This window comes from Physella acuta, unplaced genomic scaffold (assembly GCF_028476545.2).
Source record: "Physella acuta isolate Inbredline_101_S28 unplaced genomic scaffold, ASM2847654v3 ptg000499l, whole genome shotgun sequence".
Taxonomy (NCBI): Eukaryota; Metazoa; Mollusca; class Gastropoda; family Physidae; genus Physella; species Physella acuta.
Genome location: NW_026732018.1, coordinates 40,826 through 55,507, shown reverse-complemented (window position 1 = coordinate 55,507; position 14,682 = coordinate 40,826). Strand labels below are relative to the sequence as shown.

General features: G+C 30.6%; 1 protein-coding gene across 1 annotated transcript; it reads left to right on the top strand.

Annotated features, from left to right (window-relative positions):
- The first annotated feature begins 544 nt into the window (after window positions 1-544).
- Window positions 545-14,422, top strand: LOC131944587 (uncharacterized). Its single transcript, XM_059305274.1, has 8 exons — window positions 545-742; window positions 1,787-1,859; window positions 2,250-2,383; window positions 5,361-5,453; window positions 8,668-8,743; window positions 12,000-12,133; window positions 12,864-12,992; window positions 13,279-14,422. Exons 1-8 carry the CDS (start codon window positions 691-693, stop codon window positions 13,335-13,337), a joined length of 750 nt encoding a protein of 249 aa, XP_059161257.1. The 5' UTR covers window positions 545-690; the 3' UTR covers window positions 13,338-14,422.
- Window positions 14,423-14,682: the final 260 nt, after the last annotated feature.

Below are 14,682 nucleotides of genomic sequence, written 5' to 3'. Positions count from 1 at the left end.
TAAAATTTTGTCCAAATAATTAAGCTGTCTTATCCAACTATTCGGCACTATTATACGCGCTTTGTCATGTTGATTAGGTGCGCATTGGTTTTTAGTCATTCAACTATATACTATATTGTAAATAAAAAATTTAAAGTACTGAAAAAATGCATTAAAACATTTTAATAATAAGCTTTTATGTAATAATGCACTAAAAAGTAGAAAATAAATTATACACTTCAATTAAATAACTATAAGTAAAAGAGTGGGACTCTTTCTAAATATTAGTAAAGGTATCCAATAGATATTAACGTAATACACGCTTTTTTTATAGTTATTTAAGTAGTAGTGTATAATCTTATTTTCTACTTTTTAGTGCATTATTATATAAAATCTTGTAATTAAAACGTTTTTTATTAATTTTTTTAGAATACGCTGGTTTAAATATAAATATTATTTTAAAATAATCGTCCATTATTAAAAAAAATATGTTTAAGTTTTATTTTATGCATAAAAAGTAATCCCCACACGGTGTGCACAATTTCGCTCCACATTTCCTGTTTATAATGACTTCACCGGTTTTGCTACCATCATTGGATAACATTGAATTTTTTTACATGTTTTGACTATATCTTGTGAGAGAGAAAAGATGTAGGCCTAGATCTAGCCGAAAGTTTAAAAAACAGGATTGGATAGTTAACAGCTTTTAAAATGAACAGCCCCGCCTTTGTGATTCTATTTTCCATTGCTACATATCTAAACAGTAAGTTAGAATGTCGTCTATTGAATTATTCAATATTTATTACCTTTTAATTTAGTTTTAGAAAAGTACTTAATGTAACGTGAATTAATGCTTTATTCAGTAAAATGTAGTGAATATAATTCTTTTTTTCCGGCTCAAGTGCCGGTAGCTTGATGGAGATTATATCCCGGCTTAATAAACGTTGTTTATACAGAAAGAGGAAGCGGCTATGGGTAGTTCACTGGTGAATCAGAGCATTTCTTTTAAAATCAGTGATTCTGTAGTTCCAATATTTACTGCTCTGTAGGTCTTATGTTTTTAATAACTTATCACTAACCTTTATCCTTAGCCCTAATGCTTAAAACCTAACCCTAATCCTTGACCATAACCGTTACCCTAAAACTAACCCTTATAACGCTTAACCCAAATCCCTAACACTAAGCCCTAAAGCCTAACCCTAAACTCTAACTATACGGCCTAATTCTAACCCTAATTCCTAACCATAATGCCTAACACTAATATCTACCACCATAATGCCTAACCCTAATCCCTCAAACCATATTGCATAACCCTAATCCCTACCACCATAATGGCTAACCCTAATCCCTACCACCATAATGGCTAACCCTAATCCCTCAAACTATAATGGCTAACCCTAATCCCTACCACCATAATGGCTAACCATAATCCCTAAAACCATAATGCCTAATAATAATCCCAAACATCAATATGTATTTTCTTTGATATGTTAATAATTAATTATCTTTTATAATTGCAACAGCTCCTTATCATAATCAGAGAGAGAGAGAGAGAGAGAGAGAGAGAGGGAGAGAAAGAGAAAGAGAAAGAAAAAGAGAAAGACAAAGAGAAAGAGAAAGAGAAAGAGAAAGAGAAAGAGAGAGAGAGTTTATTAAACTATGTGATTTTGATTTTTAAGATACAAATCGTATCCAATATCTCTAATATTTTAACTTTCATGTGCCACTAATCTGACGTTACATATTGCAGTTAATCCTGCTGTAGTTTAACTCTCATGTGCCACTAATCTGACGTTACATATTGCAGTTAATCCTGCCGTAGAAGGTGTATGTCAGGCCAGATGTCTTCCAAATGGAGCTATGTCCAAAATGTTTTGCTTGTAATAATTTGTTTCAAATTTTTTATCTTCATTTTGTTTTAACTAGTCTAAAATACAGACTTATCTCTTTAAGTAAACTCAATTTAATGTATCAAACATATATATATATATATATATATATATATATATATATATATATATATATATATATATATATATATATATATATAATTATATAGATATTATACTTATAAGTATAAATATAACTTATATATATATAATATTTATATATAAAAAATCGTATAGGATATATATATATATATATATATATATATAAAGTGATATAAATTTAAAGTGATATATATATATATATATATATATATATATATATATATATATATATATATATATATATATATATATAGTGATATAGGCCCTATATATATACAGTGAAAGCTTTGATTACGCTTACTGTGCCTATCAAGCTACAATCAACGGAGATTGCTGGTCTGAATTGAAAGAGAAGGCACAACGTGTGTTGGCTCAACTAAATCAAGCTGGAGAGTTTCAACGCTGTGGATACAGTTGAGTTTTATGTTTTAAAAACTATGTATTATATATAATGCGTATTCGCATTCGTATTTACTGGTCTGGAAAAATCACTAACTTTATTTATCACAAAAATATATAATTGTTCTAGTTCTGACATAGTCGTTATCACTCTACATTGATTGTGTAGACTTACATGACCCACAATTTAAAAGTTTTTATGCGGGGACACTTAAAAGAGAAGCGGGACTGTCTTTAAATTTTGTAAAAAAAAAAACCCAGTAAATCGATAGACGTTTAAGAAAATAGAATATAGGCTAAGCACTTGACTGTAAAGATGAAACTATTCCATTAAAATTTCAACTAATTATGAAATACTTAAAGGCTGTATTAAAAACGAGTATACATTGTCCCATTTCTAACCAAAACTAGTTTGTGGCTTTTGTAAATAATCGTCGTTGCAATTAGCACTAAAAATGTTTCAATCAAATTATAAAATAAATAAAGTGCTTACATTAACAATTTAAAGTCAGAGTCAAAGAAATATTGACAGTATAAGGAATATACAAAATATTTTTTAGAGACTTCTTTATATAGCTCACATTAATGAAAATCAAAATGTTTTTGATAACGTTTTTCTTGTAGTTTTATGTGTTATGCAGGGACATTAAAAACAAAGCCCCTATCTCATATATCTCGTACCATTTCTCACCACACTCTCATATTATATACATGAGTCCAGGGCCGGAGCCAGGTTCTAGGCAAAACTTATAAAAAACGCGCCCTCCCCCCCCCCCCCTAGCAATTTTTTTTCGGGCCCCTTATTATTATATATATATATATATATATACATATATATATATATATATATATATATATATATATATATATATATATATATATATATATATATATATATATATTCTTATATATATATATATGTATATATATATATATATATATATATATATATATATATATATATATATATATATATATATATAAATTAGCAGACTAACTCACTAAATTTAAAATTAAACCATTTAACCTATTTATTTCATTCAAACAATTCGACAACAAACCACACAGAGATAGGCTGAAACTCATTTCTAATCTGAGATTATCCAGTTTTAAAATATCGCATTTATATATCGCCGAAAATTATGAACAGTGTCATGGAAGTGGTTTAAAGGCCCCGTTTCTCATACTACATCTTTTTCTCTCTACGCAACAGTGAGTGTCAGTTACTGTAGAACAATCACTGCTGCAGTCGATTTTTTACTCACAAAACCACTAGTTTATCAAGGTGCAAAACCCATTTTTAAAATTTTGCCGAATTATGATCCCCATCCACTAAACGGCCTCCCCCCCCACCCCTATCCCCTGGACACCGGAAGTGTTAATTGTATTCTCAAGGAAATAAAACATTAAGTACAATATCTTCCAATGGTGGGTGTACTATATAGAGAAGAACATCGGATGGTGACATATGCTAAGGAAGCTACAACTGGAAACTCATTGAGAAGATTATCATCATCAATATCTTTTTGTTGATGTTGGATATATCATTAAGATTAGAATATCATGTTGTTCTAATTGTTGAAACCTCTCTTCCAAAAACTGTATACCCATACCCAAGATAGTGAGTAGAGCTCTGTTTAGGATCTTCTGGTGCCAACAATTAATTTAGTTTTAAAATATAAATATCTCCTTGAGTATTGAGATTTTTAATTCAAAGTGAGAGAAAACGAGACTTAGAAGCCATATTAAAAATCAAAACTGCACGTGTTTCACAACTTCGCGTCATGAGCTAGAACGATCACTGAGTCAACATTAAAATTACATAATTATCTGAAATGTTGGAAATTAAAAGATTTATATATTACCTTGTCTATAGTTTATATAAAATAATAAAAGTTATTAATTATTAGGTACTTTTAATAATGGCGATTACACGTTTTTGCGCCCCCCTATGAATAGCGCCCTAGGCGACCGCCTACTTCGCCTTGTAGGTAGCGCCAGCCCTGCATGTGTCTGTATATTGTTTGCGTCGAAATTAAATAATTTCAATAAAGACAATACTATGCATTTTACTTCTTTATTGTCATATCTATAACAAACGCTACCCGGTCGGCAGTCACCCCCCCCCTTCTTTTCGACCTACACTCACCCATGTGATAAAAACGCATATAAACCCCCGTCTTAACTCCACTTAGACACCTAAGTTCTGACTATTCTCATCCGTTATAACCTATGGCTATGGCTATGGCTATGGCTATGGCTATGGCTATGGCTATGGCTATGGCTATGGCTATGGCTATGGCTATGGCTATGGCTATGGCTATGGCTATGGCTATGGCTGTGGCTGTGGCTGTGGCTGTGGCTGTGGCTGTGGCTGTGGCTGTGGCTGTGGCTGTGGCTGTGGCTGTGGCTGTGGCTGTGGCTGTGGCTGTGGCTGTGGCTGTGGCTATAAATATATATATATATATATATATATATATATATATATATATTTATATATATATATATATATATATATATATATATATATATTCGTGCAGTCATATAAATAGTAAAGTAGGGGAAAGTCTCTAGCCAAGCAGCCCATGAGGTAAGTGAAGTCGAGTTCATCTGTTTCTATGATCTCGACATCTCTATTTTTATAAATGTGAATCTGATATACATCAAAGATGGGTTTACTCAGGGATGTCCTACGACACTAAGCGTCCTATAGTATAAATTGTGATGAATTTATTATGTTTAAACATAATTTTGCTAAACTGTTTTTTTTGTTTCCATGTTAATATACAATTTTTCCTATAGTTATTATTTAACTGTTATTATACTTTTAATCCTTTGAAATCAAAGTTAGCATCCAAATCAATCGTTTTTTAAACATCACATTGAATTGTATCCTATCTTGACCTATTTATCCAAGTATGATACATAATTTTTGTGTGTATTGGTGCACGCTAAAGTAAAAAAAAAAAGTTTTTTGTTTGATATTTACAGATTTAGACCCAAGCTCAAAAACTGGTTTTTCGTTTGATGAAAGCCGATCGGAACTCAAAATCTGCTATGATTTTTATCAACAACCCCCAGCAAGTTCGTATTGATATCAGCTTGTTATATATATATATATATATATATATATATATATATATATATATATATATATATATATATATATATATATTCATATTTATTATATACAAATTATTTCGTATTGCAATTTTAAGGTGTTAGTATGGCCGCATTTAGAAAAAAAATAAAATAAATGTTTTTAAAAAATACTCAAACAAAGGTACATATTTTACTATTGAGCAAAATGAACCTTGCATCAACATCATTTTGCGACTTTTGCACTTGTCTTTCAGACACCTGTTCAGAAATGCTAGCGAGCGTTGTGGTCTTGTATTTTCCATCCCCATGCAGTGTTCTCTTAGTTTTGCCGGTGCTAGAATAAAATAGATTGGTATCGAAAATCATGTTGTTTGGACGATAACTCACATCAAGTTTTGTTATACACGTGAATCCAAATTGTACATATTTGTTCGACCAGTTTATATTTCGAGGGACCAAAACAAGTATGAAGGGATTAAAAATTTAAGAAAGTAATCATACTACGTACCGTCACGACAGTTACAAGTCGACTTCTGTCCCATGAAATAAAAATAAGAAGTTTATTCGTCACAGCACTTGTATACACGATCAACGCGCCTGTATAAGTGACGTCGGCATGATACGTTACGTATGCTTGTCGTGACGTCAAGGGCTACGCGATATAGAAACAGTATAAACTTACGCGTTGTTTCGCTCGGGCGTACTTTATTATTATTTCACGCTGTCGTGCTCTCGTATTTGAACTGTCAACGGCCGCGGCCGCTAAACCTATCGCGCACACTGGTTCAAATGGTGTGTGTATTCACCTCCAACGAACTTCTGACGCACTTCTGACCCCCGGGGTTCGATCAAACCCAGTTTAAGAACCACTGCTTTGGTGTTTTATTCGAGGCATCGACCCAGAGGGTTGAGACGGAGCTTAGAATTAATCTACGCGCGGACCAAAACGTATTTAATCTTTGGGCCCATGTTTCTATTTATATACCTGTCAGACATACATTTGTAACACACAAAATTAGTGGCTATCCTAAGAAATAATAGCGTATGTGCGAACTGCTCTCTCTCTCCCTCTATCTCTATCTCTGTCTCCATCTATCTCTCCGTCCGCATATCCCGAGCCTTAGAGATCTGAATCTTCAGCGATAGATGGAGAACTTAAAGATATGAACTTTAGTTGAAAACTAGACTACCCGTTACCTAGTTAGATAACTGTATGTTTCGGGGGGGGGGGGGGGGGGTCATCCATAAATGACATCACGTCTGTCAGCACTTATCATCCCAAAAAAACCAGACCCCACATTCAAAAAGACGATTTTTATATTTTAAGTAACTCTACTAAACTCTACTTCACCTGCCAAGTGCCCCGCCAAGTCTAAGACATGTTTGTATTAAAAAAAAACAACGATTCCGGCCGAGCATGGCTCTGACCACACTATCCCCTCATATGCTGAGAACATAGAAACAGGTGAACTCTACTTCACCTGCCCTGTGCCTTGTGAGGTCCTGATAGTCAACCTTATCATTCACATATAGGCCTTAAGAAAAAATCATTGAAAACATTGTTGTAAAAAGAAAATAAATCTTTTTACTAATACTAAAGTCATTGTTCTAAACTTTTATAATTAATGTGGTTAATCTACCAATATCAATAAATTAATTAACGGCTTTAAATTAGTTTGCAATTAACAGTGTGTTTAAGAAAGAACAATATTTACCACCCAAAATCCTCTTTTACAGCTCTACACATAATGCAGATTCTTCCCAATAATGAATCAGAAAAACAAACAAACAAAAAAACGAGTTATCAAACGTTACTATTCAGTCAAAGTTAAGCCATTGTTCTAAAACTTTAAAATTAATGTAGTTAATCTACTTATGAATAAATAAATTAATTAATTAACGTCTTTAAATACATGTATGATTAACAGTCTGTCTGCAATAAAAAATGTTTTCTACTAAAATACTATTTTACAGCCCCCCATATAAAGCAGTTTCCTTACAGTACCAAATCAGACAAACAAATAAATATTCAAACATGTAAACAAACTTGAGTTTTAGGAGTATATAGATAGATAGATAATATGGTGGGTGTTTTTAATGTATAAGCTAAATTTTATTAAAAGAAGAAAATAAAATAAAGCAATATTAGAATGTAGAAACATTTTAAATTGTGCAAACGGAAAAGTATTTATAGTTGTGAAAACTACCCAATAAACAATGACGTCACATGCCACATGTTTACACTATGGAAAGAACGCAACACTAAAGGCGTCATCTTCCAACTTTAGAAGATGAAGAAATGAACTATTTCATTCACATTTCAATTTGATCTAGATTCTATAAATTCACTAATCAAGAAGTAGGTTATAAAATGTAAAATATTTTCTCGTTCAAACTAATACAAATTACTTTAAAAACAACATAATGACCATTGAACAACCGTGTTTTCAACTGAATGTGTGAATTTAATATGGTGTTGTGTTGACTAGTAACGTATATAATTTGGTTTTAATTTTTCTAATAGGGGTCGGTAGCCTATATTATTTTAAATGTGTGGGATTTTTAGCTAATTAGTTCTTTTCTTTGTCACTAATATCGTTCAACGTGTAGTAAAGCACACAAAGTTTTGACCAATAACTAGTAAATATTTTTTTTTTCTAAGTAAGTATAACAGTAAAAATATAGAGGCCAATAATTCACGTGAAACGGATCCCTTTTGCTAGTTATTTCGTAAAAATCACCGTTTTACGATTTTCGCTTTTTGGGACAATACTGTGATTCATTTTGTTTCTTCTTCAATGATTTAATACCATTTTAAAAATTAAAAACCTGTATTTTAATTGCCAGTTTTGGGGTTCCCAATGATTCTTGCAATTCAACGTCTGATTTTCCTAATTTCTGTTTACGTTACTATTTTTTTATCAACTAAGAAAAATTTGCGTTTAAGTACAACAAATAAATCAAATCATAGAAAGTATGCATAACCTAAATGTTGCAATTATACATTTTAATATATGCGGACAAATTTGCTTTAAAAAGTATTGATTTCCTATTTGAGATTACTTTGTCTAGTAGGACGGTATGTAGGTAATACACATGGGTATAGATAGACTTAACATAACATAATTTCTATCTTGTTGTGTATTTACATTTGTTTGAAGCTATAAAGTTAATCTGATGAAATAAATATGCCCAGGTGGTGCAGATCCGTGTACGAGGTTTTACAATGTTTGTTGGAAAGACTCAAATCCAAGCCAAAACCTGAATTGCAAGTATGAAATAATAGCTTTAATCTTGTAGATTTCGCAAATATCCGATGTTGAGTAAGATAAATAATGGCACCTTAGCCTCACCCAGTTCATTCAATTTATTGTATTTTTATTTAAACATGTTTTCTTATAAAACAACGATGCTAGAAATAGTTACTATATAACCTATGATGTGGCAAATAGTAAGAATTATAAAGCTGCCTCTTTCTGAGCGATTTTCATAAATTAATTTGTCACAGTTTTGAAAATAACAGAAATAATATAAAAATATGTTAAAGTAACATACATTATTTTATCATTAGTGAGTTTGTGATCAGATATTTTAAATCAGTGTCCAATAACATTTACTTTCGACGTTTATTCATGGAATTTTAATTAGAATTCGAGTTGGCTTTTAATTTAGTCAACAGAAGCTAAGTTAAAGATAACTGTATTTAATAATAAGGTGGGGATACAATGTTCAGGTACAATCACACAGACAGGTGACTGAAGTGAGTTGTGTTCACGGATGTTTTTAAATCTGGTTATCGTTTACGTACAAGTAACGTAGGTCAGAGAAATGTAGTTTAGAGTTAAGACTCATGTTGGTGATCGAGCTCTAAAGCAAATATTTCTGCTGACTTATACTAAGAATGAATAAAAAGCTCATTAAAATTAAAGCGGAAGTGATCACTCCTAGATGTTCTCGTATGTATTTATAGAATAGTAAAGGGAAGGCACTTCAAGTGTCATCGTTCAATAGACGTGTTTTTAAAAAAAAATGTCTTTAGTTCTTAATTTTTTTTTAAAGTGAAGAGAATTACGTAAATGAAAAGTACTACCGACGGATCGCAATTAATGCGTGTATCATAAAGCGGAGAATTATTACCTTATAAAGAAGACACTGATTATTTTTGAAAAAGTTAACTATACATTTAATTAAGTCACATTGTGTGTCAAAGTACATTGTTATCGAGTCCTGACCTACGTGAAATTTTGAAATAACTCGGTCCAGTAGAAATCATATGTTAAATGGTCGGAAATAGCGAGAAGTCATCGAAAATTACTCAAAATTTGACAGTCAGTAAAATAAGATCTCTTTTCTAACTATACAATTTCACCCGCCTTACTGAAAGGATACTTATATTTTAGGTATCTTAGAAACAGAAAGGATCAATTAAAAATATTGGAGATCACTCAAAATTTGAGAGCAATCCAAGTCTAAGATCTTATACTTAGGAATGAAATTTTGTCGATCTATACGAAACCGTACTCACGTTATCGTTTTCACGTTGAATAAGTAAAAAAAAAAACACTTCCAGATACCGGAAATCGTTAAAAAGCTGCTTAAACTTGCTCACTAATCTTAAACTAGTGTGTGAAATTTCGTCCACCTAACTTAAATGATGCTCAAGTTATAGGTTTTTCAGAAAGTGATAGTTTAGTAATAATAACCTTCGGTTAATGGAAATCGCACAAGAGTTTAAAGAAAACTACAAATTTGATGTAATATTTATAAATGAAGTTTCTTCAGCCTAACTGAAATAGTACTTAAGTTATCATGTTTACGTACCGACAGAGGCATTATTTGCAATACTAAGTTCTTCCAGAATTGAAAGGATATAGACGTGAACATTTGTCAAAATATTGATTTAGATTGTTTCCACGATTACAATAATCATTACTTATCCGCATACAATAAAGTAGGAAGGTGTAAGCCGGTGAAATATGTAAAAATATTTTTTAATTATTCAGCACTATTACAATACTCGCTCTATACTCTGTACTATATATACGAGAAAGTAAAACATAATACCTCATAAATGTCGACTTAATACTTTTATTTTTCAAATTGTTCATTATTTAAAATTGAAAATTAAAGAAAAACTACTACAAGACTTTCAATGTACTGAAAAAATAAACCAAAATTGAGTTTCTCTAAACTTTTTCGAATAATTTTTTTTTTTTGATAACATCTATTGAGGCTGAAAGCTATTTGTATATGCTTTATTACAATATCATATATAACAATATTTTTTCTGAAGTTTTTATTTTGAGTTTTTCGAATGCTGTTAAATAATCTCACGGTTACAGTAAATCCCTACAAAAAAGAAAATGGTAACATATTTACCGAGCATCAAACGCTTTGATGATACAAAAAATGTTATTTAAAAGGTTAAAATATTATGTATATACAAGTTTGTTTAATTTTTTTTTTATTTTCTATATATTGGTAATTTCTTTTTTAGTGAAGTAAATATAACGTAAGACAAGAAATATTGCTTTGTTTTCATCGGACAGAAAAGTATTAAATAAAATGAAACGGCATCGTAATATGAGAAGTGGATTTAAATCTACAAATCCACTTAGAAATAAACCGGGAGTGATCTCCCCTAAACTTTCTCGAATATTCTTATATAAAACAACAGGGGATGGGAACTCCATTTTAAATACTTAAAGTTTTTATAATAGAATAAAATCTCGTAGAAAAAAGAATTGCACACCAAGTGAAAGCCAAATGAAATGTGCATAATAGTGCGCAATATTATTAGTTCTTTATAAATTTACATGCGTTTTTTGAGAAATCGGAAATAGTGTAAATTAGTACTTCCGGTCAACGGAAATTACTCAAAATTCAATAGGAGGTAGAAAATTAGAGCTCTTACTTACGTGTGAAATTTCATTTATCTATTTGAAACAGTACTCACGTTATTAGCTTTTGAAAAAAATAAAGTAGAAAAAGTACCACTTCCAGTTATCGGAAATCGCTCAAAAGTTGATACGGATCTACGATTTTGATAAAATATTTATATATTAAATTTCATCAACCTAGCTGTAACGGTACTCAAGTTATCGTGTTTACGCACACACAGACAGACACACAGACATACGGACAGTGAGGTGTAAAACGTCGAGATTTATAAAAATCTCGATTTTTTTTTTGCACGATTACAAGATTTTCTTTCTACTTTGTATATACGAGAAAGTAAAAAACGAAGAAACAAATAATTTAAGAAAAACAGTGACAAACAATGACAGAGACAATGCATTAAACAAACAATGAAACATAGAAACAAAAAGAGAAACAATCAATGAAACAAACGAACAAATAAACAAATAAAAATACTAAAATATTACAATAAAGAAAAAGCAACTATAAAAACACATTAAAAAAAATCTATAGAAACAAACAAAGAAACACAGTGAACAAAAAAAAAACTTATTTTAAAATCAGGACTATTTTTTTTAAATAAATTGTACATTTTTTTCAAAATATCAGCTCACTTAGCTTGATGTTGAGCTGTGCTGCCTCCGCCATTACCCACAAAACCTGTAGAAAAACCGTCGGTCGGAATGCTCTGAACTTGTGGAGAAAATACAAAGAGACCGGTGAATTTGATCGCTGTGGATTAGGTAAAGACTTGTAGCTCTGGTCGGTGACGTAAGCACGAGGTAATTCAAGGAGGGTGTAGGGTTGTGGGAGGATGCTGAGAGTGGAGGGGACAGGAGGGTGGAGATGTTGTCTCGATAAGGGTTACCGATGTTGGCGACAGAGCGTTGGAGTTAAATTCGATTCCCTCTCGGTTTATCCCCTCTATCCCTTGATATATATATATATATATATATATATATATATATATATATATATATATATATATATATATATATAGATAAATAAATAAATAAATATATATATATATATATATATATATATATATATATATATATATATATATATATATATATATATATATATATATATATATATATATATATATCCTAATTCCCTATACGCTCGTAAAAAGTTCTAAAAATATGCAATTTTACGCTTATTTATTCCATCTTCAATTTAAAACGTGTCTGTATAATTGGAATGTAAAGTACCACTTTCGGTTACCATCCCAACCCCTATTGCTAAGCTAACACGAGAACGTTTTGTAATGTCAGCACACATGTGATAAAGGTGTCTAGAATGGGCTACTTTCGGTTTTATCTGGATACTTTCATCGCTCATTTTGATTTACAACCAGGCTAAACTTGATTGTATCTCTCACCCCCTCCCTCTACGTGAGGATATATATCGATAAAAATCAATCGACACACTGTAACATATTGAAAATAAAATAGTTGTATATTTCTACAGGGTATGACCCAACAGAAGAATTTGTAGCAAGCTGGATAGAAAACGAACACAACCCTATGTGCTACAACTTAAGTGCAGGAATCAGGGTTAGCTACTCAACAAATGGGCAGCAAAACACTGCACTGAAAGGTTGCTAATATTGTGTATTTAACGGCTGCATAAGAAATTGACATCCATGTTTTGTGCTTGTGATCGTGTACGCATCCGAGTGCGTGTGCCTCTGCTTGTGCGTGTACGTTTGCGTGTTCATATACGTGTACGCACGTATATATATATATATAAATATATATATAAATATAAATATAAATATATATATATATATATATATATATATATATATATATATATATATATATATATATATATATATATATATATATATATATATAATGTATGGTTGTTATTTATTCCACAGAGAGATTTTGGATTATGATGGTTGCTCTAGGGATCATTACTGCTCCCTATATAGTATGAGATTAGGAGAAATCTTGGATACAAAAATAATTAAAGAAAAAAAGCAAACTAAGCAGAATATGTATAAATCAGTTCAATGTTGATTAAACTAGATCAAAATAACAGTATCCACATCAAATTGTAATGATGGTTCTTTCAAATGTTCTTGCTTATGTGGTGACACAAGTAGCTGGTTGCTTATATTTATTAGGTTGATAAAACAAATTATTTAAAGGCAATTTATCTCAGGAAAAATATCTCAGGAAAAATCTCTCAAGGCGAATGGTATTAGGGGGAAAAGATAACTTGTACATAATAATTTCTCTGAGATCTATTGTTCTATAATCATTTATCACTGAAAGATTGCCTAGATATACTGACAAGCTATGTACAGACTTAAAAAAAAAAGATGTTTAAAATCGCATCCTAAATATAACCGTGTATTAATATCTACAGTGTATAACCCCCATTGAAGCATACCAGTTTTAAAAACAAAATTATTTTCCTAAATAAAACTACAATAGACAACGCCCTGAATTAAAAGTTTCAGTGACAGCAATTTATGCAGTATTGAACAGCAGTGAAAATATAAATAAATATTTTTCTTCTTTAAAAAGTATGATCAAATTTACTTTTTCAATTATTTTTTCATATAAGGTGCAACATGATTTTGAATATAGAATTTTGTATAATGTAAAACAAAAACATGCAATGATTGTTTTTTATTCACATGTTCTGCATGGCAAGAGTTTGAATTTAATAATTCTGAACCTTTTGAAAAAAAAAACCGTTTCACTTAAAGCACAATTTCTTCAAAGTTTGTTAATAATCTTAATGCTCAAGAGAAGATAGTTAGTTCATCAAACCATGATAATGTTTGCTAAATAAATAAGGAAGTGATTAAGTTTCTTCATTTAAATTGCAATATCGGGATATGATACAAGATTTAATTCAAATATGTTGCAGAAACTACGTTACTACGTAGATACAACTAAATATTTCAATGTAACCCGTTGTTTTGCTTCCTGATTTATAGACAGTAAGAACTGACTATCTAATCATGGTTGAGCTTAAATTAGAGAAAATGTTTTTAGAAAAAACAAAAATAGGGCCTACACTTTACAAAAAAATAAATAAATTTGTAATGTAAAGCTATTTTTTTAATAAAGTTTTGGTAATCTTGTTTCTTACTGAATAATGCTTAAAATACTTCGATCTAATAACAATTTTAAAATGCTATTTTGTGTAGAAACGTTTTTCTATCTACGTAAGACGATAATTTCTATATTTTTATAAATAAAGCTATTTTTTAAAAAACTTCTTTTGAAATTAAAAAAAAAATATACACCACCTGGAGTCAGTCTCT